This window comes from Branchiostoma lanceolatum, chromosome 11 (assembly GCF_035083965.1).
Source record: "Branchiostoma lanceolatum isolate klBraLanc5 chromosome 11, klBraLanc5.hap2, whole genome shotgun sequence".
Classification (NCBI taxonomy): Eukaryota; Metazoa; Chordata; class Leptocardii; order Amphioxiformes; family Branchiostomatidae; genus Branchiostoma; species Branchiostoma lanceolatum.
The window spans coordinates 15,095,838-15,120,849 of NC_089732.1; the positions used below are offsets into that span (position 1 = coordinate 15,095,838).

General features: G+C 40.9%; 2 protein-coding genes across 3 annotated transcripts; one reads left to right on the top strand and one right to left on the bottom strand.

Annotated features, from left to right (window-relative positions):
* Window positions 1-2,087: 2,087 nt before the first annotated feature.
* On the bottom strand, window positions 2,088-4,590 carry LOC136444925 (cytochrome c oxidase assembly factor 7-like). The gene is made up of 3 exons (XM_066442709.1): window positions 4,326-4,590; window positions 3,269-3,409; window positions 2,088-2,719 (listed from the first exon to the last, which is right to left on the bottom strand). The coding sequence occupies exons 1-3, from the start codon at window positions 4,465-4,467 to the stop codon at window positions 2,283-2,285; spliced, it is 720 nt and encodes a 239-aa protein (XP_066298806.1). The 5' UTR covers window positions 4,468-4,590; the 3' UTR covers window positions 2,088-2,282.
* Window positions 4,591-4,841: 251 nt separating this feature from the next.
* Window positions 4,842-20,814, top strand: LOC136444918 (protein zyg-11 homolog B-like). Of its 2 annotated transcripts, none has more exons than XM_066442699.1 (13): window positions 4,842-4,939; window positions 10,551-11,623; window positions 12,227-12,367; window positions 12,723-12,787; window positions 13,348-13,519; window positions 14,194-14,304; window positions 15,158-15,208; window positions 16,000-16,090; window positions 16,756-16,874; window positions 18,125-18,192; window positions 18,608-18,737; window positions 19,193-19,343; window positions 20,308-20,814. In XM_066442699.1, exons 1-13 carry the CDS (start codon window positions 4,936-4,938, stop codon window positions 20,508-20,510), a joined length of 2,379 nt encoding a protein of 792 aa, XP_066298796.1. In that variant the 5' UTR covers window positions 4,842-4,935; the 3' UTR covers window positions 20,511-20,814. The 2 variants fall into 2 exon arrangements, with proteins under 2 accessions (XP_066298796.1, XP_066298797.1); XM_066442700.1 differs by having other exon boundaries at window positions 15,158-15,205.
* Window positions 20,815-25,012: the final 4,198 nt, after the last annotated feature.

Genomic DNA, 25,012 nt, shown 5'->3' on the forward strand with positions numbered 1-25,012 from the left:
AGGCAAAACTAATCTGGATATGGGCCTAAATCAAGTTTTAAACAGGCACTATACGGCTACAGTGTCTTTTCTTGTTTTTTTGCGTGTGTATGGTTGACCACTACTATTTGCCAACGCTCCAACATCTCCTAACATAATTCCACCAGGGTACATAATTCTGTCACCCTGAAAAGATACGTCCAGACAGATCTCCAACCCAGCATCCCCCTCAGTGTACTCCTGTATATCTAAACTATGCATACCTGGGGGGTGCTACACTAGAGATCCCTCAAACCCACTGTTTTTCAAAGTGGCGGATTTATGTAACCCGGCAGATTAATGTTAATGGTGGTTAAGTCCTGGTATTTTTTGTCTGGACATTCATTGGGTATTCATAATGTGTCATGAATGCAAAATAATCATCATGCATATTCATAAAGTGTTAAGGCTCATGAATATTCATATATTTTGGCTCATGAATATTCATGGTGTTTCCTGGCTTATGAATGTAAATATTCAATAAATTGAGGTGGCCTCATCAGTTGGAAATGTCTTCTTTTCTCCTGGAAATGTTGCAAATCTCTAACCCTAAGAGAATAGAAATATCCATTTTATTTGCTTGGAATGTAAATAAACCACCAAAAACTAAACTAATTGATCTTTCTGGTCTACAGCAAGTTTGAATCATAGTTTGAAAGAATGGGTACTCGGTGCAAGAGATGCAGACTTCTGACGAGGTACGGAAAAGATGTACAAATATCAGGAAAAATGTCAAAATTGTATCTTGGTTTGTTGTGAAGATATATTTAGTCTACATTATTTTTTCTCTTGGAAAACAATCAGTTTAATCCATGAGTAAATGATAATTAATTTAAGATGTATATATAGTTTACTGTAATTTATAGAATTGCTAATGAAATTATGTTTGACCGAGTGCCTTGAATTGCGACCCGTATCAAACAGGTGTGAAGAATAGTAGGAAAATCTACTTTTTGTACTGTCCTAATCTTACATAGTGGGTCTTTAAGACAACTATTCATAATCTTACATAGTGGGCCTTTAAGACAACTATTCCAGTATAATTGGAATAGAGAGTATACAGTATTGTGGAAAAGTTAGATCTTGATTTGAAATTTTAAGTCAAATTTTGCAGTGTTTATCAATATTTGTAGTCTTCACAGATTTTGTCAATGTTCAATCTACAGTTCTATTCCACAGTTTGAACAAAGATGTGTTACACTGTACATTCCAGCTGCATTTACTATGCAATGTCATGATATTGATGTAAAATATATCATTTAGGTTATAAAATTATGCTATAAGTGTGCTAAGGCCTAAGAAAAAGACCCTTTTTTCCTAGGCCCAAGGCCACACCATTTTAATTTCTTGGTTAACAGAATTTTAAAAAAAATGCTAGATTGGAAAATCAACAGGAAAACAGAATCTCAGAGGAAAGTTGTACTTTGGTGTACGCAGTTTCAGGGAGTGAACAGGGTCAGGCGCAAGTTTTCACCCCAGCCTTCTGTTTTCATGATTTTTTGTTGCTAAAATAGATGAAACATCCGTTGACCAAAAAAATAAATTGGTGTGGCCTAAGTGGAGAAAACTCTATACACCTATGTGCCTCAAAACCACTCTTGCTGGCAACTGTCAAGAAAATGTTGTAAGTCAAATTATTGAGGGTACTATTGGGTAACATATTATTTACTTCATAGAAGTTTTGAATTTTTGTTCAACATGTGGCAATAAATACTTGCACTGCCTTGAATGTGAGAAAAATGTTTTATTTTTTTCAATATTTCTCAATAACATACTTCAGATGACTACAAATTGTATCATTCAAAATCATTTTTGTTCAAGAAGCTATGGGTCTACATTGCAAAAAAATATAATTCATAGCACCAGATTTTCTGTGTGTTAGGATCATTGGCACAGTAACTTTCTTTGTGTGAAATGCAAACTTGAAGATGTCGGTAGATTTCCACAATTTAAACCACTAACCTGTCCAAATATGGCTACAGACAACCAAAAACAATGGAGTACTGTAGTTGCATTTTCTCTTTATCTACAATATGGAACCTATGTTTATACTACAAATCTACCACCTAATAACAGAACATCCTGGAAATCTGAAAGAAACTAACAATGTTGTAATTATGTTATGAAAACTTGTTATAAGAATTGGACTTATCAATAACAGCATTGTTCCTGAGTTCTTCTAAGTGTAAACCACAGTCATGACTGCATCAAACTGTAGCTTGTATGTAGCTTAAGACTACTCAACCACCTAACGCCTTAATCCGTCATTCTCCGAACTTAATCTGCTTCTTAACCTTCTTAATCTCGGTCTGCATCTCTTTAGCCATCGTCTTGTACTTCGTGGCGAGCTCAGCGTTCTTCTCGCCGGCGTCTCCGGTGTGATACATGTGTCCCACGTTCGCGCACCCCAACATGTGTCCCTGCTCGCAACTCTTCAGCGAGTACTCCAAAGCTTTTCCGAAATCCCTGGCTATCCCCTCCACCCCCTGTAAGTAGAGAGTACCAAGCCGGAAGCAGCTGTCAGGATTGTTGAGTTCGCAGCCTCTTTTGTAGAACTCTGCGGCTTTGGGGAAGTCCTTCTTCTCTACAGCGACTCCGCTCTGGTACATCAGGCCGATGTTGTGGCAGCCGCTTCCAAACTTCATGTCACATGACCTGTTAAACAGACGGAAAGCTTGCTGAGGACTTTTCTCCACTTCACCTGTAGGGAAAATAATAAATAGGTTATCAATATCATATGACGTATTGGATCTAGCAAATGTCTTTCTTTATAATATCAGACCTTAGAATAGTATACAATTACAGATATGCCCTGATGTTGTGCCCTTGGGAAAGGTACACGACTTTCCTTATTCCACCCAGGTGTGAGGGTACCTGACTTCGGCTGGGGAAGGTTGTATTGAGGTCACCTGGTGGCGCCGATTGGCAGCCGCCCAGACCCTTGCGAGAGTTTCACAAAATGCAAGTGTGGATAAGATATTATATGATTATGTAATGTCTATTGTGTGAAACCTGTAATACCCTGCATCAATTCAGCGCTAGAAAGGCTGCCATTGCGGGTAATTTCTGACCAATAAAAACCAATATTATATTATAGTAGCCTGGCATCCAATCGTATTATAGCTCCCGAGTCTCCTCTCCTCAATTTGCAGAGAGGAGACTTGGAACCTATAATAGGTGCGGAGAGGAGACACAGGAGCTATAATAGGTTTGAATGATGTAACCTTCAGGGCATGGCATAGTGACTCACCCCTGCCGACTAAATGGTAGGTCCCCAGTTTGAAGCAGGACTCGGCGAACTCGTTGTTCTCACAGTTGGACTTGAGGACCTTGGCAGCGGCAGGGTAGTCCTTCCTGATCTGCTCATAGAAGTTGGCCAGACGGTGACAACCTGTTCCGGGAAAACGTCTTGTTCATGAAAAGTTACTGGTATCTTCAGTGTGTTCTTCTGCATTGAGCCTCGCCCTCCGCCATGCTTCTAGCTAGTTAGGCATGCGTCCATGTGTCAATTGGACGCATGATACTAAAATAAGAAGGAAATTGGACGCCCTCTTTTTCAGCTGGACGCAGGACCCCCTGTTTCCCTGGTAATTACAGACACGTGTTACTGTGTTACAGTGTCACCGATGCTTTTTTAGTCCTACCAGACACTGGGACAGCATGAAAACTGATTGACATGCTAGGAAATTGTTAATCCATAGAGCCCATTAGGAGACAGAGAGGGAACCAGCAGTTTTTAGTGCTTAAAATGGTCTGCTAAAAGTATGATAAGACTAGAACAAACCTTAACCCAGCATCACAGCATCCCCCCCCCCCCATTTTTGGATCCCTTGTCTATAAATCCTAGCTAAAAGCCTGCCCTCCACCTATACAATATACCTTGGGGAGGCTCTACAAAACCAGGCTGAGATTTCTAATTTTGTAGGCATGACATTAGCAGTCAGCCAAAAAGAGAATTGGCTTTTACCTAAAGAAAGCATTTAGGTTATTCTCAGGCTGACAGCCATAGTTACTGTATAACATTGGCAAAAATCATGACTACAGCAGGAAATGGAAGACAGAAAATGAGATAACCTATTCTTTGACCTTTGACCTAACTTCCTGTCAGTGTCAGTGGTGAGCATGTGGAAACCAGCCTGTACAGCACATGTAGGGGAGACCATATTTTTGACCTCCAAATTGGAATTATTCGACCTCCACTTTCTGTCAGTCTGCGCTGTCACCATTTTCCCCTTCACTTCCTGATACTCTACTCCAATCACACAAACACACCGAAAACAAAACCTCTCTACACGGAGGTAACAAACCATCATGTAGCTTCTCGTGGTAGCACTGGAACCCAAACTCCGTTTCCAGGTTCCCTAAGTACGCGTCCACTTCTTTTTCGTTCTTCCAGTCTGTGACGAAGGAACCGCCCTTGGCCTGCGAGCCGCCTGCCCCCGTAGACATCGTTAAAAACTTAAAACGTGTTCTTCGTGGAAAAGAAACCAGATCAAGGACGTTATCTAAAACATTGCGTAAAGCAGCAAGGTGAACCGGTTCGTTACTTCCGGTATTCGCAAAGGTTAAAGGTCATTGATTTCTGGAATATATCATTCATAAAGAGGGGTGTTCTTATATATTTTCTGAAATGTTTATCGTTGAAAAAGAACATATAAATTTGATATTTTCATACCTTTAAGCACATTTTGGAAAATTCTAAAGATAAAGTGTATTTTTTTTTGGTGAACGTTACTTTATTTTCTTTCTAGAGTAAATTGTTGTATGCGGAAGTGCTGTAGCCCAAGGCACTTCCGCTGTTGGAGAAGTTGAGGGGAGAAAAGGAGATTTGGAAAGTGACGAAGCGAAGTTCAAGGTAGATTTGCGCCGATACGCCGGCAGTCCGGCAAGATCGAACGGGAAGTAGAAGAAGAGTGAATGGGTAAGCTCGGCTTCTTGTACAGGGTTCGTTTTCTGGGACGGTTTTGTGTCAGTTTGTGATGGAATTCCGGCTGTGTTGTTGGTCGTTCTTGTATGTTAGTACGTCACACCGCCCCCCTCCCATCCTTGACATAGAAACGTTGTATCGTACGATTTTTCACCATAGCAACGCCTCAGCTGAGCTCCCGACGATTTCCACCGCTAGGCAACTGAGAGGATACATATGGACGGCTTTAGAAGCTGTCTTGTAAAGATTTGACGGGAGAAAATGGGCGATTTTAGGTGAAACCGCTACCCGGGGATATTCATGTGTCAGCACTACTAAGGATGTTGACCGATGACCCCGCCCTATCATAGCCTGAGTACCAACCTCCGTAGTGACCGCTGGCTCAAAAGAATTCGCTTGCTAACCACGGAGTCTGACCCTGCGCGTATCCGTAACGGCTGTTATTCAGATATTCGTTTAGATTTTGAACGAGCTCGCTGATTGGCCCCATTCGTCTAAGCCCTCCCCATGCCACACTGTTCTTCGTAACGGGTAGGTTCTAAGAACTGAATAGAGACACCTTGGAACGAAAAATGGCACTACGCAAATGAGGCCCCGCCCACCGAACGCAGCTCGAATTCCCCTCATTACGTTATAATGAGACAGCCGTTACGGATACGCGCAGGGTCAGACTCCGTGGTTAGCAAGCGAATTCTTTGAGCCAGCGGTCACTACGGAGGTTGGTACTCAGGCTAGCCCTATCAGGGATGTACTTAAAGGAGTCCTAAACTCTAGAAGGGACTGTTACTTTCCACTAGATTATGTATCAAAGAATGCACAATCAGCCGACCTTTTACAGAATTCTGCTTGTGGTGAATTACACACTTAACAAGACTTTCCTCACTTCACTCAGATGTAAATGAGTACCTAGCTCATCTAGGGTTAGGGACGTCCCTCGGATAGGACGTTAAATGGAGGTCCCGTGTTTGGGGAGAGCAACACCCCGCGCACGTTAAAGAACCCACCACACCTTTCGAAAAAGAGTAGGGGCATGCCCCAGTGTGGGATGGTCCAAATCTTACAGTCCGGTCTGGGATGACATCTTGAAAAGGTGATAGTTCACCTGTTATGTCAATCCTTCCACAAAATGTGGTAAATCAAAATAAATAAATAAATAAATAAATAAAGGTGTGTTTTATAAAATAATATTTAACTCACTAAACCCCTGCATACCCTACCCATGTATTCCCTATACGTATACTCACTTCCTTCATGGGGGGTTATCCTCTAGACACACGGAAGGGGGTTAAGCACAATAAGAAGGCCAGTTGTTTATCAAGGGTCAATGACCCGCCCCAAGCTCGAGGTGTATATGGTGTTATAACGCCTGGCCATATGCTATAACCACCGAATAAAACCACAGAGTGAGCGAAGCGAACAAGGTGGTTTATTAAGTGGTTATAGCACATGGCCAGGTGTTATGACACCATATGCACCGAGGAATAGGCGGGTCATTAATGTGTTTATCAAATAGCCTATCCAACCTGACCCATTTAAGAGTAGAGAATTCCTGTATGATGCATAGATCACTTATACTAATGCATTTCAGAATTTATATTTGTCCTTTTTGTACAAAAGATGATAGATTTCATTTTGAGAACCAAAATTTCCACAGAAATATTTAATAACATTGCAATCTTGGCATGTCAAATCTTTTTCAAATTTATTCTATTATCTATTATCACCATTCCTCCCTGCTGGGTGACTAACTCTAAATGCTGTTTTACTTCCACCCGTTAAGATTTGACTTGTATTGAAATAGTTTATTCTATTTTGTCATATGCTTACAAAATATTTGATTTATTCTAAGATAGTAAACGTTTTTGGGAACGAGTAACCATTGTACGAATGTTAACAAAAAGATAACCTCCCCCTCTTCATAATGGAATGGTCGAACAGGTGTGTTATGGCGTCATAACACATGGGCAATGGAGGCTTCTGATTGGTAGACGTCATATGGCTATGTGATAATAAGATATAAAGGAACGTATAACAAGACAAGTTTTTCTTCCCCCCCCCCCCCCCTGACATTGTTTGTATAAGTTATAACCTAACTTTTGTCAGGCCTTGTCGGGTACATTGTATTCAGGCATAGGCTTTGGTTGTTTAATTTAATCGATTTGAAAATAGAGGATCACCTGAGAAATTTAGTAGTCAATGCTTTTTGATGCTCATACAAGGTATTTGAATGAACCATGAAACTAACGACAGTCCAGGGTTGAAAAGGCCCACAGAGAACTGGCATAATTATTCTGCAAAGTAAAAAAAATAAAAAGCAGGCTTGTTATCATTAATCAGTACTATTCAGCAGTAAGTAAAGCCTAGGTGGCTATTAACCCTCTCAAAATTTTATTATTCATGTTGTAATTTCCCATTGGAACATTTGTTTGATGAGATGACTATCTAGAGCATAATTGAAGCTTACTAGTACGCACGGAATAAGTGACATATTGGTAGAATTGTTTTTTTGCAGGCAAGTAGTATACTGTGGACAACCTTGGAAGTAAACCGTACACACTCATGCCACATCTTCAGAAAAGACACTGTAGCCGCATAGTTGCTGTTTAGAACTTTATTTTGAGCCCACACCCAGACTACTTTTGCCTTGTGTGTAGCGTTCTCAATGGTCAGAGCTCAAATGAAAACAAGTACAATGTGTTCTGGCTTTTATACTATAGGCCAGGTGCAAAGTGCCCTACTAGTAGGTGGCTAACAGTAATAGTTCACCAAAAATCAAGGTAGTGCATTCTGCTCTGCTTAGGTCTATGTGCACTAGAATGGTACATTTCAAAATTTGATTAGGCCACACCAATTAAATTTCTTGGTTAACAGATTTTTAAAAAGATTTTTAGCACAAGGACATCATTAAAACAGAAGGCCGGAGTGAAAACGTGCACCTGACCATGTTCACTCCCTGAAACTGTGTGCACCAAAGTACAAACTTTCCTCTGAGATTCTGTTTTCATGTTGATTTTCCAATCTAGCATTTTTTTTTAAATTCTGTTAACCAAGAAATTAGATTGGTGTGGCCTTATCATTGTGTTCTAAACCTCCAATAACTGTATTTCTAAGGTTATTATGCAATAGATTATGGCCTTTTGCCAGTTTCACCCCTCGGTAGTTTAAATGTAAACAGCTGAGTAGATGGTGTGGCACACAGACCATACATGTACATTTTGTAGAAGACTAGTGAATGAGGCTATCAGTACAACTAAAATTTCTGGTGTAGGTACTGAGGAGTCGAAAGGTTTGTGGTGATTTTATTTCTAAAATTAGCAATTTTCGCAGTAACCTGTTGCTTCAAAATTGCGAATATGCTTTATCTATTAAATATATTTTACTGGAGAAGATTTTTTGGAGGTATCAGTTACGAGTAAAACTGTTAGAACTATCTGTTGTATTGTGAAATTGATAATTACTTTAAGTTGTGTTTGATGAGGGAGATTTCATGGGGGTTGATTTTGTAATTACATGTATTACTGTACGGAGCTTTGTAACTCTTTAAAATGTACTTTATCTGTCTTGACTGTTAATGATCTTTTAAGCTAAAAAAAGGCCTATCTTTTGTTCTTAGACTTGTGAACTGCAAACTTTTAATCGACAGCTGATAGTCAAGGTTTCAAAGTCAAAGTTCCTTCCTGCACCGATGGTGCATAGGTTGGTGCCCATCTCCGTTTCAGTTGACCTTGGGCTACACAACTTTGTGCAATCACTACAGCAGGGAGCTAGTCCACTGGTAGTGGTGTGTGTATTAAACTTCCATACTCTTTCCCAAATCAAGTGCTAAGCAGAGAAAGCAATATGTACCATTTTTTAAAGTCTTTGGTTTGACCCGGCCGGGGATCGAACTCACTACCCACCGTATGCAAGGGGAACACTCTACCCACTAGGCCATTGCACCGGTAGAGCTGTGTACCGGTACACTGTACCGATACAGTACCGGGTACAATCAATTAGGTACAGGTCCAAAATACCTGACCCTGCTGTATCGGTACTGGACCTGACTCAGGGGATGGCCACTTTGACGGATAAAATTACTATGAAATTACTATGAAATTACCGTGGCAGTGCTCTAAAGCCACTCTAAAGCACAGAAAACACATTTGCAAGGCTGGAGTCAAATTTTCATCTGTGTTTTCATACAAATAATACCTAGCACAATTAAATATCATGTTTTTACCAGTTCAAACATGCTTTTGTCCTAATTGAAAATCTAGCATTTTCCGAACAAGTAGTTCAGGTACAGGTTCAGGTCTGGACCTGTACCTAAACCCGTGTACCTGTACCTGTACCTAGAATTTATTTAGGTACACAGCTCTATGCACCGGTCTCCGGTCTAGGTTTCAGTACAAATTTAATTTATGTTTGACGTTGAATGTCTAAGTATAGCTAGGCTAGTGGACACAAGATCGAGGGGATACATGTTTCGATTCCCGGGGTCTCAGCAAAGACATTGTACATGTGTCCCCGCCAAAGGTACTTTACACTACTTTCCTCACTCCACCCAAGTGTAAAAATGGGTACCTTGCTGGATACTTGCGGATTCATCACAGGTTTGCGTAGCAAAACCTTTGATGGATCCGTTGGCATGTATGGTGGCCGCCATCTTGATTTTGTGACGTTGCAGGGTAGCCATACAATTTCATTGGGAGGGGTGTTTTTTTGGGTCGCTAGCTATAGCGTTCTCTCTATTTTTAAGAAATCGGCACACAACTATCACACATTCAACTCAAACAAAAAGAAAAAATCAATACCAATTCATATTGATAAAAAGACCCCGTAATCGCTAAACTAACATAGCAAACCCGAAGTATATGTAGCACAAATACTTAAAACTCTAGTTCCATTAGCTAACATAAATAAATTTGTAAGTAGCTAGTCTTCCCAGTACCTGACTTCTGTTGGGGAGCCAGAGGTACATGTAAAAGATGGAGGAAGGAGAGGGAATGGCAGCCAGCGCACCTATAGGCTATACCTATAGGCTATGACTTTCAAACCGTGGTTAGTCATCTGTATCATTAACCCATCATATTCATAACTTTTAGCATAGCCTATTGAAAATAGGTAAATTTATTTGATCTGTTAATGTACACTGTGCTGATGTATTTTCAAAGTGGCCATACCACAATTGCAAGTTGACCTCCTTTTTGAGCTGTGACCTTCAGTTTTAAGACTTCCAGGTCACCACACAGCCCTGTCAAATACCAGTCATACTTACTGATTAGTCATCCAAGTACTCAGGACTGGGGCTGAATACTGATTGTCACAATATATAGTCTTCCAAAGCAAAAGGGACTAAAAAGCACATTGAGATATCTAAGATTTTCACCACCTTATTTCTAAACTAGGACCTGGCCAGACTGTTCGTATCCAGAGAAATTTAGGTCATGACATTGATAGATTTGATCAGTTTTATTTGTAAATCAGGCAACTAGAGCCTATAAAAGGCTATATGTGCAAGCATGATCTATGTTCTGTGACTTACTGTAGATGCCATACTTTGTACCTAATGTATAGTACTTGTGGTTGTACAAAAAGTTATATTGCTATTATGTTATATTTGCAGGTCTAGCCATGGCGGACTTAGAAGATCCCCCCACCTTACTGCAGTGCTGCATGGACTACATCTGCGACAACTTGGACGACCTCTTCTTCAAGGTCAGGGCCAAGGACACGGACAGCCTGCACCTGACCTTCAGACAGCAAGACGTCTTCTTCCACAACGAGCTGTCCGAGCTGTTCTTGAGCCGCCTCTTGGAGAAGAACAAGGTGAACGATCAGGTCTTGACGCTACTTTCCTGTTCGGACACGTTTAGATTACGGAGAGTCCGGGTGAGAAACACCCCCGTGGGACTAGACGGGCTTCGAGCCATTCTGTACAATCACAAACTGATCGAACTAGACGTTTCTAATACTAATGTAAAGAGGGCGGCCTCCGTTATACAACTTCTGTATGAGTCAGGCCAGGACAACCTACAGTCGCTCAACGTCAGCGGGCTTCAACCGCACAAGCAGGATTTTAGCGAGGAACCGTTTGGAAACTTCGACGGCCTAGGGGCTTTCGCAACCATCAACAGAACATTGGTGTCCAGGTTGAGAAATATCAGATGCCTGAATGTCAGCCACACAAACTTTGATACGCAGGACCTCGAAATGGTCGCCTCCGAACTGCCTCACTTGGAAAGCCTAGACATCTCCAAGACCTACGTGTCTAGCTTGACCCCTTTACTCCAGTGCAAGCACCGGTTAAAGTCGCTGTCAACGTACGGCGTAAGCGCGGTGCAGGGGAGGGACAACTGGGACGAAGACGAAAAACACTCCGCAGAAAGAGTCATCGCGGAACTGTCCTCCCTGCGGCACTTAGACATCTCTACCGAGGAGACCTTCAGTGTCTCCGGCACCTTCTTCGCCAGTCAGAACCAGCTGAGAGTCAACGTGGACAACCTGCTCAGCGTCCCGGGGGTTCTTCCGAACCTAACGTCGTTAGATATCTCAGGGCGGGACTTGTCGGAGGGAACGCTGCTGGCGTTTTTGGAGAGCCATCCCCAGCTGGTGTTCCTCGGTGTGATGATGGGGCCCGCCTGCTTTTGGGACTTCATCTGGGACGAGGAGTATGAAGGCTTCCGAAAGGATCTTAGGGTTGGTATTTGCATCATGTCTATATATGTACACAATGTATATTTTATCTGTTTTCTGTAGGATGTCATTGTACATTTAGTATTACTGTAATTCTTGATTTGTTAACTGTAACTTAAGTTTAGCTGATTTGACGGTCACTTAGTCAATGGCTAAAATTTCATCATCGCTTATATTTGATCACTAATATTTGAGACAGTAATGTTTGTTCCCACCATTAAAATTAAGTGCCGTGACCTCCATTTTCCCCCCACTGCTTTATTTTCCTACCGCTACATGTATATATATTAAAGTGATTTACAGTATGCTGAGTCTTGTATCCTTTTAGCTTTCAAAATTGCAGGTTGCTCATAATCTGGATTTATAACTATGGGACGGATTGATGGATTTTGTTTTAATAGAAATTAATATGTATTATACAAAATGTACAATATATAATCTGATAATATATAATAGTTAGGCCTTGGATATAAAAACTTGAAAGCAATTATTTAACACTTCAAGCAATGTTACTTTCAATACCTGACAGTGTATATAGCATTATGAATGAACTCTCAAACGATCTTGTATTTCACAAATGCTCTAATTCCTCCCCATGTTATTTAGGTGACAGGAGAAGGTAACGAGGCCCAGATACTTGAAGCCCTGCGACAGTACAGTGAAAGAGCCGTGTATGTGCAGAAAGCCCTATACAAGCTTTTTGGCCGCACCTCAGGGATGGAGCATCCTCGGGTGGATGTTATCAAGGTAGGGTTTGTTTGGTACCCCATTTTTTAAACTAACTGTCACTGTGCACATGTGCGCATGCACCACCCTCCTTTATCAGCGCTGAAACCCGTTCGGGAAATGTTCGGCAAACCCTCCCGGTCTCTGAGCCCTGATCTTTTGAACAGAGATTTTGGGTTCTGGGGACGATATATATATATCCTGGTAGGGAGATATCCAGGTGTTCAAGACATTCTTGAGAAGGCTTTGGTAATGTTGGATTTTTCATGTGGCGGTCTATAGTATTATACTGTTGGGTGCTTGGTGGAATTCTGAGAATGTTTCATGATTATCTATGGAGTAGAGTAATATTTATTTCTTGATGTTTACTCCCCAGCTGGTGGTTCAGGGGATGAAGAATCACTGCGATGCCAAGAGTCTCGGGGTGCAGATGGCAGCCAGGTCAGGACTCCTCTTTTACATGGGATAAAATGCTCCATGTTTACTACTTAAGATAAGGTTGATGTTCAATTATTATCAATGGTTGGAGGAGACTAAGGGATTGGATAGACATTAAAAGGTTCATTATACATATTCGTGTTGCGGGGGGTGTTTTTTAAAAAGTTTTTGCTGTCTTCATTATGGAACAGAATATAACAGAAAAAGTGGGATCATTCGTCTTCCACTGTCTTGGAAAAAGAAGCTGAACCCAATAAGTTAGAACTTAGTGTCAGTAGCTAAGACTTGAGTAGTCATATGTTACATTGTTCATCTTTTTCTGTCCATCCACTCCGTGTTACATGTACATGTACTTGCAATTAGCCTACGGGCAGGAATTTGCAATAAACTAATTAACTTTCATTAACCTTCTCCCTATTGCATAACCCCACAAGAAATATGAATTTGGGGCTAAAGTGCAAATCTTCAATGTCCTAGCCATTGTTACAAAATAATTATTGTGTAACATAACATAATCCACCACATGACACCATCTTTGTTTGGTGCAACCTTTGACCTTCCAGTGCTTGCCTGTACAACCTGACCCGACATGACATCAGTAAGCGTGTTCCGTCGCGGGACCTGTCGGACGTGGTGAACTTGACCCTGAAGGCCATGGAAGTGTTCCCCAACCACCAGCAGCTGCAGAAAAACGCCCTGCTCACGCTGTGTAGTGACAGGATTCTGCAAGAAGTGGTAGGTGGAAGATGGACATGGAAATTACATTGTACATGGAAATTACATGAAATTATGTGAAAATCAAATGAATTTGTCTGGACGTGAAAAGGAAATTTAACTGATATGAAAATGAAAATAATTGTAATATTTAATGCCATGGAAATGAATTCAAAATGATATGGAAATGACATGAAATGGATATTAACTTCATTTATTTTTGCTCAGTGATGACAACGCAGTTGCATTCTTTTGTCATATTTATCAGAGGTAGCATTGTGTTAAAAAAATTAGGACCTGGCGGCAAGTTTGGAACAAATTTCAATACCAACATAGATTGAAACTTCCTTTTTTGATGATTTTTTAATTATATTAGGCTAAGTGTAGAATCAACCAAATCTAGTTCGGGCATGTATATACCAAACAGGATTTTTGTTGAAATTGTCAATTTATTATTTAGATTTATGATTCCGCACTGCATTTGCTCAAAAGTGTCGGATTAAGGTTCAGTGCTATTATGATTGTGTTGATATAGTTAGATATATAAAGTTTCTTTTGTACTCTTTATCCGTGACTCCTCCCCCTCCACTTCGACCTTGTTGAAAAGCGGCATGTGTGGCCGAACAAGCATTCGAAAGAAAATGAAGGTTTTGACTTGACTTGACAATCATGAAATGTTTTTCTTTCCTGTACAGAAGTTTGACCGGTACCGCGCGGCAAGACTGGTGATGCACTGTCTGTGCACGCACGAGGACGCTACCATGCACCGCATGGCTGTAGCCATCATATCTATACTTGCTGCTAAGGTTAGTATCATAAAACTTACAGTTACAGGAGTTACCTCCGTAAAAAACTATTTTCTGTCAGTGTCTCAATGTGCCCATATATGGGCCATAGCATGTGGAAATATTTGCGGAAACACACGCAGACAGACATACCAAAAATGATACATATACCTCCCATTTAACAAACTGAGGTAATTGTTAACTCTGTGAAATGGGAGGTATTGGTTTCATACATGTATGTCTGTTTGTGTTTGTTTCCACATGTATTTCCAGTTGCAATAATAGGTATGTCAAGACACTGACAGGAAGTAAGGTCAATTGTCCCAAAAAGGTCCCAGAATAGGTTATCAAACTTTAAGTTTATCTCATTTCCTGTCTTCAATTTCCTGGTATATTCCGGTAATACTAAACAATTTAAAAGTGATAACAGAGATATGACTGTCAATGATCAAATTTAAGTTTTGGAATGTGTTCTGTTGATGAGTGATATGAATAATCTTGCTATAAACAGTGGTGTAATGAATTTCGTTTCAATATGTAGTCCAATCCAATTATGTGCCTCAAATTTAATGACAATTAAGTTGACTTCTAGTATAATGATACTCTTACAGTGTATGAAAGGCATGCCCTGCCTGGCACGGTTTCGACGGCTCCCACCGTTGAGTCGTTCTGTGCCAGGCTGGGGCCTGCCCGCCTTAGCCCGGGACCTCAACTCCCCCCCCCCCCCTACTTTGCCCCTGAAGGGGCTATTTGGGGGTACCAAAATGTAGATGTAGATGTATAATATGTTACAATGTACTGTTCCATTGTATTGGTTCAGAGTTTGTAGACATAGACTGATATGCCTGTGTTTCTTTTTTGTATTTTTGTCCAGATCTCTACTGAACAAACTGCCCTGCTGGGGACACAGAACTACCTGCAGGTTGTAAGACACATTCCCTGCTTGCACAGTCTCACGTCTAACCCAGACTCACCAACAAGAACTCTAACCAAACTCAGCCTTCTTACAGGGTGGCTTGGTTGTGCACCCTTTTATACGCCTTGCAGAGTGATCTTAATGTTAATTTTAAACAGCTTTTAAAGAGTTGTTATGATAATCTTGAACAAAATTAATATAGAAATATAACAGAGCATTTGATGTCTGTATAACTTGGTTGAATGCTTATAACCATTGCCTAATAGAAACTGAATTTGTTTTTGTTTTCTTCAAAAATTTGACTGCACGTTACTTAACCATTTGAGGATAGATCAGTTCATACAGATGGAAAAAGCTTGCGATTTTGCATAGTGCTCTGATCATACTATTCATAGTCATGGTGCCATTTTGGGTAGAGCCAGCTCCAATGCAATAATAATGCAATGCATAGATGGTACCAAAACTGTTTGCAGCTTATTATAGGGTATAACCACGTCAGAATCTGTAACCACTAATGACTTAGGTTGTAGGGCATTGCTTTGAATTCTCAACAAGTATCTGTGCAACTTTGTTTGAAGGCATTTGCTGCTAATACCAGATAAAAATTATGGAAAAACGTTGGTAACATAGCACTGTTTATGTACATCCGGGTTTTGTGTATCTTTTTTTTTTTATTCAGTATATGACTTGGTTCAGTATGTTAAAACAATATTATAGTTTTTACATAGTATGCTTGCCCCCCCCCCCCCCCACACACACACACTGTCAGCGTAACTATCACACCGTATCTCCGTATATAGAAGCTGCTGAGGATAGTGAAAGAGAAGACTGAGGGACAACAAGTGGATATTACTCTCAAGTTTACACTCAGTGCACTCTGGAACCTCACAGGTCAGTTCCGAAGTACACTGTAACTATATGGATTGTAAATTATATTATCTATGTCATATCTGGGTGATGACAACGTTCCATATACTACATTTTCCAGACCGGTCCGTATTTAAGGCCACACCAATTTAATTTCTTGGTTAACGGATTTTTTTTTTCAAATTCTAACAAAAAAAAATCATGAAAACAGAAGGCTGGGTTGAAAACTTGCACCTGACCCTGTTCACTCCCTGAAATTGTGCGCACCAAAGTACAAACTTTCCTCTGAGATTCTGTTTTCCTGTTGATTCTCCAATCAAGCATTTTTTTTTAAATTCTGTTACCCAAGGAATTGAAATGGTGTGGCCTAACGGTATCATGTGTGCTTCTGTTATCATTGGCTTCTACTTGTATCCCATGGGCTTCCAACAAGTTCCATGGAATTATTTGAATGCATGTTGGAATTGATGTTCTTGCAGTTTTGGTGTATTTGAGGACAACACTATTGTTTTCGACTTCTAGGCGCATTTTGCAATGAAATATGTGTTTTCTCTGGTGGGTATATCATGAGAAGAATACTGCATCACCATCGGTCGCAGCCCTCCTGCAGGTCAGATTGCTGATCATGAATGAATGACTGAATGAAAGAGAGAAGGAACAAACAAATAAACTGACACCTGTCTTTCCAGATGAGTCCCCCAGCACCTGCACCACGTTTGTAGAGAACGGTGGCCTGGAACTCTTCATGCAGATCCTCGAAGTCTTCCCCAACGAGTCCAACCTCCACACCAAAGTCCTAGGCTTGATTGTGAGTGACAAACAAACAGCTGCAGTTCTCACTAAAAGCTGCTAGGGGGCCAAATTTCTCTCTTGGTATAAGGGTCAGAATGTATCAGTTTTTACTTGAACAAGAGTGTAGAGGAATGCAAAGACCTGGGCTTGATTGTGAGTAACAAACAAACAGCTGCAGTTCTCACTGAAAGCTGCTAGGGGGACAAATTTCTCTCTTGGTATAAGGATCAGAATGTATCAGTTTTTACTTGCACAATAGTGTAGGGGAATGCAAAGTCCTGGGCTTCATTGTGAGTAACAAACAAACAGCTGCAGTTCGCACTGAAAGCTGCAAGGGGGCCAAAATTTTATTTTTAGCTCTATTGGGGCCAGAGTATGATCAAATTTTACTACAATTGTAATGCACAAGAGTGTAGGGGAATGCAAAGTCCTGGGCTTGATTGTGAGTAACAAACAAACAGCTTCAGTTCTAACTAAAGGCTGCTAGGGGGCCAAAATTTTCTTTTTAACCCCAAGGGCCGGAATATGATCAGTCTTTATTCGCACAGGGATGTAAGAGGGGTACATTTTAACAGTTGCAGCCTTAGAATACAGGTTCTTCAGTGTTGCGATTTATTTATTGTGAACATATTTTTGTCCCGCATAACCAGTAGACAACCTTTAGGCCACACCATTTGAATTTCTTGGTTGACGGAATTTAAAAAGAAAATGCTAGTTTTAGATTGGAAAATCAACAGGAAAACAGAATCTCAGAGAAAAGTTTGTACTTTCGTGCAAACAGTTTCAGGGAGTGAACAGGGTCAGGTGCAAGTTTTCACCCCAGCCTTCTGTTTTGATAATGTCCTCGTACTAAAATATAACCAAAAAAATCTGTTAACCAAGAAATTAAATTGTTATGGCCTTGGGCATATCACACCAGTTTTGTACAGTAAGTACAAAGTGTATAAGCTCAGATTGTAAGATTTGATCCGCTCAGACAACGATGGACTCCTACTCTTTTCAATAAGTTCAGTGGGTCCTTAAATGTGTGTGAGGTGTAGCTCTTTCCTCCAACACAAGGCTTTATGCACCATCCAAGATGATGTTCCTAACTGAAGCTAGGTACTCATTTTCACCTGAGTCAAGTGAGGAAAGAGGTGTAAAGTGCCTTTTCCAAGGGCACAACTTTAAGGCCTGCTCAGGATTCAAAGGCAGAACCTTTATTGATTCTATCAATCTGATTAATAGAATCAATGAACAACCCTAACCACATCTCCCTTCTTACAGAACAACATTGCTGAAGTACGAGGGCTGAGAAAGGTGCTGTTGAGGGAGGACTTCATGGATTATGTCAAGTGAGTCCGACCGTGTTTTTACTCATAACTATAGTATTTCACAGGAAGAACTTCACGGTAGAAAAAGCACTTTGACCTTCAAATCTTAGAGTAGAGAGCACTCATTTGAGATTTAAGAAAGAGTAATTGAGATATAAGAAAAGATTGAGATATAAATAAGTCATAATCCTGACTTAGATATGATTGACTATGACACTTTTTTTATTTTCCTTCTGTGATACATTCTCATAGATCGAATTTCCCTGTCACTGAGATATTTTCAAAGGGAGATATTTTATCAGGGTGTTCACCGATTAGTTGTTTTTTAGTTAAGGCCTAAACTGTATTCCACTTTAATGTTGTAAATGAGATCCAACACATCTTCTCTCGTGTAAAGGTTTGGGTTAATATGTTTTTCTTTCTACCATGATCATAGGAAGCTGCTTGTATGTGATCATATCGAGGTGAGCTACTTTGCGGCTGGGATTGTGGCCCACCTGGCCAGCGAGGGGAGAGAACACTGGAACCTGAGGGAACATTCCTGGGACCAGATGCTCAACACACTGGTAGGAGACCATCATGTTTCTTTTGCAAAACGCTGGTAGGAGACCATAATCTTTTTTCTTGTGCAAAATGCTGGTAGATGTTTCTTCCGGTGGGAGACCGCCATGATCCTTTTCAAAACAATGGTGGGAGACCATCTGGTATCCTATTTCTTATTCAAATCACTGTCAAGGGATTATCATGTATTATGTGCACAATACTGGTAGGATACCACCATGTTTCTTTCAAAAGTCATGTTTCTTTTTTTTATTTTTTAAACATTTTTAAGCTAGCTATAGAATTTTAGATCCAAGCTGTGAAGAAACATTCCACGTTGTGCGCCACCATTTTATTTTGATGCACCTAAACCTGTAGATTAGGCACAGGTACAAGTTTTTTTTCAAAGTATAGAAAATGTTTTATACTTGGCAAAGCCTCAGGGGCGAGCCTAAAAGTATTGTTTTCCTTGCTTGTGTAGCTGGCTGCTGTAAGGAGTTGGAACAACCCCACCGGAGAGATGGTCGCGTACCGATCGTTCCACCCGTTCTTCCCGCTGCTGGAGTGTTACACGACGCCCGCGGTGCAGCTGTGGTCTGTCTGGGCCATGCAACACGTCTGTACCAAGAACCGTAAGTCTGGTATCCAATCATATTTGAGCTTAGAAATGTAGAAAACTTGTAGCTTAAAGTTTGTTATTCACTATTCTGTGAGTGGCCAAATGTCAGATATATGGAATATCGTCATTAAGATTCAGTCGAAACTTGGCCACTCAGAAACTCTTACCATGCTGCCATCATTTACACTCGAAACCCATGACAATTGGTTGCCAACAGATCCCCAAAACTTTGTCAAGACAAGATGAAGCAATATATTGTAGATTTGCCCCTAGAAATTTTCTAGGGAGGTCCATACCCCCCCCCCTCAATTGTGTCACACCCTCAGCAATGGACAAGGTGACATGAAACAAAACACTGTTTGAGAAAGATATGAATTGTCAGCTTTTTTCTATTCTAGCACTAAAGCTAAGAAAGTCGTCATCAAGGTTGACTTCTGCCTCCAAAGAAACTTTGTGTTGGTTCAAGTTCTTTATATGAATTGAATCACATAGTCCGTGCACAATGCAGTTAACTGTCAATGAATATAGAATACAACACGGGGTATTCCATATCACCCGAGGTACCAGCCCGACCGCGGGTTGGATCGCCCGACAGCCGTAGGCCGGAGGGCGATCCGACCCGCGGGAGGGGTGGGACCGAGGGTGATGCGGAATACAACGTGTTGTATTTTATTTATGTCATACCTTGGTCATACCCACCCGAGAAAACACACATTTCAATGCGGAATGCGCCAGAAGTTGAGGGAGTTTTGTGTCCTGGAACAAGAAACTGTAGCAACATTGATTCCAATCTCCGAATCCGGTATTCGAATTTCCGACGGGCACGCTCGAAATGCGTTCGAAATATTCTATGGAAGCCTGTGTGATAACACTCCCGAACCCTACATGTATGTGATCCGGATAGTTCTCACACGGTTCGGAACACCCATATCAGGCCCAGGCATGACATAATGAAGATTACACTGCCCCCTTTCCAGCTGACCGCTACTGCCCAATGCTAATAGAAGAGGGGGGAGAAGAGAGGGTCAAGCACCTGGCCACCAACCCTGCCACCGCGGAAGAGGTCCGGACGCTAGCGGCGCTCGTCATCGAGCTTCTCCAGGACAGCAAGCTGCCACCGAGACAACGCAAGCTGCTAAAACCCGCCGACACCCCCGGTTCTCCGGAGCAAGAAGAGTAGAGTGTTCTCTGGAGTAGCTCCGGAGCGGGAAGAGTAGAGTGTCTTCTGGAGCAGCTCCGGAGCAGGAATTGTATAGAGTGTTCTCTGGAGCAGCTCCAGAGCAGGAAGGGTAGAGTGTTCTCTGGAGCAGCTCCAGAGCAGGAAGGGTAGAGTGTTCTCCAGAGCAGCTCCGGAGCAGGAAGAGTAGAGTGTTCTCCGGAGCAGCTCCAGAGCAGGAAGTGTATAGAGTGTTCTCTGGAGCAGCTCTAGAGCAGGGAGGGTAGAGTGTTCTCTGGAGCAGCTCTAGAGCAGGGAGGGTAGAGTGTTCTCTGGAGCAGCTCTAGAGCAGGGAGGGTAGAGTGTTCTCTGGAGCAGCTCTGGAGCAGAAGGGTAGAGTGTTCTCTGGAGCAGCTCTAGAGCAGGAAGAGAAGAGTGTTCTCCGGAGCAGCTCCAGAGCAGGAAGAGTAGAGTGTTCTCTAGAGCAGCTCCGGAGCAGGAAGATTCGAGTGTTCTCTGGAGCAGCTCCAGAGCAGGAAGAGTAGAGTGTTCTTTGGAGCAGCTCCGGAGCCGGAAGAATAGAGTGTTCTCCCGAGCTGCTCCAGAGCAGGAAGAGTAGAGTGTTCTCTAGAGCAGCTCCAGAGCAGGAAGAGTAGAGTGTTCTCTGGAGCAGCTCCAGAGCAGGAAGAGTAGAGTGTTCTCTGGAGCAGCTCCAGAGCAGGAAGAGTAGAGTGTTCTCTGGAGCAGCTCCAGAGCAGGAAGAGTAGAGTGTTCTCTGGAGCAGCTCCAAAGCAGGAAGAGTAGAGTGTTCTCTGGAGCAGCTCCAGAGCAGGAAGAGTAGAGTGTTCTCTGGAGCAGCTCCAGAGCAGGAAGAGTAGAGTGTTCTCCGGAGCAGCTCCAAAGCTGGAAGAGTAGAGTGTTCTCTGGAGCAGCTCCAGAGCAGGAAGAGTAGAGTGTTCTCCGGAGCAGCTCCAAAGCAGGAAGAGTAGAGTGTTCTCTGGAGCAGCTCCGGAGCAGGAAGTGTATAGAGTGTTCTCTGGAGCAGCTCCGAAGCAAAATGAGTAGTGTGTTCTCTAGAGCAGCTCCAGAGCAGGAAGAGTGTTCTCTGGAGCAGCTCCGGAGCAGAAGGAGCAGAGTGTTCACCAGAGCAGGAAGAGTAAAAGTGTACCTAAGGGTTTATTATTCAACTTTGTAACTTGTAAAATTCTGTGGTTGTGTAGGGATACGTTTTATGATAGAAAATTAGGTAGGCATGATTAGCTGCAATACAGGTAGTGACAGAAGATGTGCTCTCATATAGTATTTGTTGCAGGATTTTTCACAAACTTTGGAAATTAAACCAAATATTAGGGTTTACATGTGGGCAGACACTTTTAGTATAGAGTCTGGATTCTCAATTTTTGGCGACGCCTCTGGGGCAGAGGCATTTCTCAATGTTATTACTATGCTGAAACTTTTGTCTCCTTTTTCACAGCTTAGAATTTCCCATAAGAGCTTGTTCTTGTCAGCAAATTAGATTTCTTGTGCAATTTGTTCATATGAGGTGAATAAGATTTGCTGCAAAGTTTTTGAAATTGAGATTGTTTTGATTTGTTTGAAAAGCTCAAAATGTAAAATTGTACAGGTTTAAAAATGTTAAAAGTCAGGATTTAAGTGTCAATATTGATTCTTTCAGATTCTTTCAGAGAAATATAGTCTCACTGTTACGAAATGTGTCCACCAAATTATGATTTCATTCACTTGATAACTTGAAAGGATAGAGTTTTGTGAAACAGTGTACAATAGTGGCAGTGAAATTGTAAATCCTTCCCTCTTTTATTCATTTGAATCTTAATTCAATTTATCAAATTATGCCATTCTTGCATTTCTTCCAAATTGTTGTCCAACAAAAATAAGATTGAGTCCGAGAGCATTGTGGGTTAACAGAGCATTATGGGAAAGTGCGTCTGTGCATTATGGGAAATTCCAGGCTGTTCCAGAGTGCATACTCACTCCCAGTTTTCCCCCTCATGTAAATTGTTGCAGACATTCTGTACAGGTCCTTTTTGTACATTGAGATTGCTCTTGTGGTGTACAGTAGATTACTTATCCATAGTTGTGAAGTGTTTTGAGCCATCCTATTCCATCTCCAGTTCACTCCAACAATCGCTTACATGCAGAGGAGTCTGGCACCCTAGTCTCCACTAGGCCTTCCTTCAGGGGTAAAGATCGTAGAATTCTGCAAAAACAGGAATATTTCGCCAGGAGAGTTAGATTAAGGTATGGTTACATTCCCCCCTCCAGCCGGTCAACCCTTTTGGTAGCCAAACTCTCCTCATACTACACTACAAAAAATTGCTTTACATTTCTTATTTTTCTTGCACTTTTAACAGCAATAATATTACTCTGTATACAAGAATCCCTGTATTAAGCACGAACAAGAATTGCATCTAAGAATTTTTTTCTCGAACTATCTTAAACCAAGAAAGTTCAAGAAAATTATTCTAGTAGAATCAAATTTTCAAGAAAAAATATCTTAAGGAAAGAATATATATTAAGAATACCACATTTAACCAAACAAAAAACAAATCTTATACTAGACTACATTTTAGACTGATATTAGAAAATTATTAGCGTCAATCATTTCTCTATCAATGGGTACAACTGCCAGATTTGTCTGCATCTGAAAGCAATCAGAGGAGCAAACAAAGCTAAGAATATTATGGATTCGGGGCTAGTGAAATGTGACATCGCACTTTTGGTACTGATCAAATGGTACCAACCTTACCTTCTGGTTGGAGAAACTCCCATTTCAGTCTTGCCGAGTCAGACATGATAGTAGTCAATGTATAGTACTGTTACTACATGTACATTTCATGTAAACATTTACAAAATTTACTATGATTATGGATTGTTTTATATACATCATGTGTGTATTAGGTATGCTGCTCTTTAAAGACTGACAGTAGGAATTCTACTTAGCGAATATCAAAAGGTCACACATTCAAGTGTTTGACAATGTATGTTTGAAACAATTTTTGAAAGGGAAAGATTTCTACGAACCTAAAACAATAAGCCTATTCATTGTTTAAATCGGCATGCGCAATAAGATACATTGTGGACAATACGTCAAAGATGTAGGCCTCTAATTTATAAACAGTTCTTAGGCCACACCAATTTAATTTCCTTATTTAACAGAATTTTTTTTAAAAATGATAGATTTGAAAATCAACATGAAAACAGAATCTCAGAGGAAAGTTTGTACTTTGGTGCACACAGTTTCAGGGTGTGAACATGGTCAGGTGCAAGTTTTCACCCCAGCTTTCTGTTTTAATGATGTCCTCGTGCTAAGATTAATAAAAAAATCTGTTAACCAAGAAATTTAGGTGTGGCCTAAAGGAGAGGAAATTCTGACTCGGATGTGTACCGCTAGGCCAGTAGTTTCAATACAGATTGAAATTTAACTTCTTTCGTCATCTGAAAAAAAAAAAGCATTATTATCCACTTCTTTTGACTTAAACAGAATAGTTATGAACAAGCTCAACTATTGGAAAGAAATCGGTGCGGGCCATATCTCCCAGATTGGAAATGAGAGTTTAAGTCAGCAAGTTCTGTTAATGATGGTCTATCAACGGTCAAGACAAAATTGTACTCAAAGAAAGATTCAATGGCAATCAAATACTGTTACAGCTTTGACAGGTCGTCTTGGACTTGTTAAAAGGTGTGAAAAGTGTGACAAAAAAAACAGAACAGGTTTTGCTATCGCAAACCTGTAACAAAGACTCCAGCATAGATTTCACTGCGATAGCCATACATGTGCATATCCTTTGTAATGTAGGATATTACTTATTTGCTTAGAATTAATTAAAAGGAATATTGATTGAATTTGCTAAGAATGGGATTCTGTTTCACGTAACTGCAGAAAAAAAGTTATCAACTTATTTTAGACTGTTAAGGCCACACCAATTTAATTTCTTGGTTAACCGAATTTTTAAAAAAAATGCTAGGTTGGAAAATCAACATGAAAGCAGAATCTCAGAGGAAAGTTTGTACTTTGGTGCACACAGTTTCAGGGAGTGAACAGGGTCAGGTGCAAGTTTTCATCCCAGCCTTCTGTTTTAATGATGTCCTTGTTCTAAAATTTAAGAAAAAATCCGTTATCCAAGAAATCAAATCGGTGTGGCCTATAAATGTAATGAATACTGGTTTGTACCGTAACTAGCTTCCTTCTTCTTACAGAGAAGACTTGTCTGATATAGTTTTGTTCATTGATATGCTTTGGAAAAAAAATGAGCATTTTTCTCCTGAGTTTATGGCCGTGTTGTTGAATTGATTTGTAATGAAGCAGTGAATGGATTCAGAAATGTGCAATGATGTAGGGTAATGTCAAAAGGAACGTCTTTTTGTTCAGGTAAGTTTTTAAGAAGCTGAGAGGAGAAGTTGAGAAGATGGAAGGGTTTGAGGAAGTTTATTTAGTAGGTGTCAGACTGGTCTCTTGGTAGGTGTCTTGACTGGTCTCTTGGACAAGAAGATCTGGAGTAGGATGG

Coding starts and splice junctions, on each gene's coding strand:
- LOC136444918 (XM_066442699.1), top strand. Junction 16,875..18,124: donor CCAAAGTCCTAGGCTTGATT/GTGAGTGACAAA, acceptor CCCTTCTTACAG/AACAACATTGCTGAAGTACG. Junction 18,193..18,607: donor GACTTCATGGATTATGTCAA/GTGAGTCCGACC, acceptor CCATGATCATAG/GAAGCTGCTTGTATGTGATC.
- LOC136444925 (XM_066442709.1), bottom strand. CDS start 4,467: ATGTCTACGGGGGCAGGCGGCTCGCAGGCCAAGGGCGGTTCCTTCGTC. Junction 3,410..4,325: donor CCACGAGAAGCTACATGATG/GTTTGTTACCTC, acceptor TTCCCGGAACAG/GTTGTCACCGTCTGGCCAAC. Junction 2,720..3,268: donor CTACCATTTAGTCGGCAGGG/GTGAGTCACTAT, acceptor TTTTCCCTACAG/GTGAAGTGGAGAAAAGTCCT.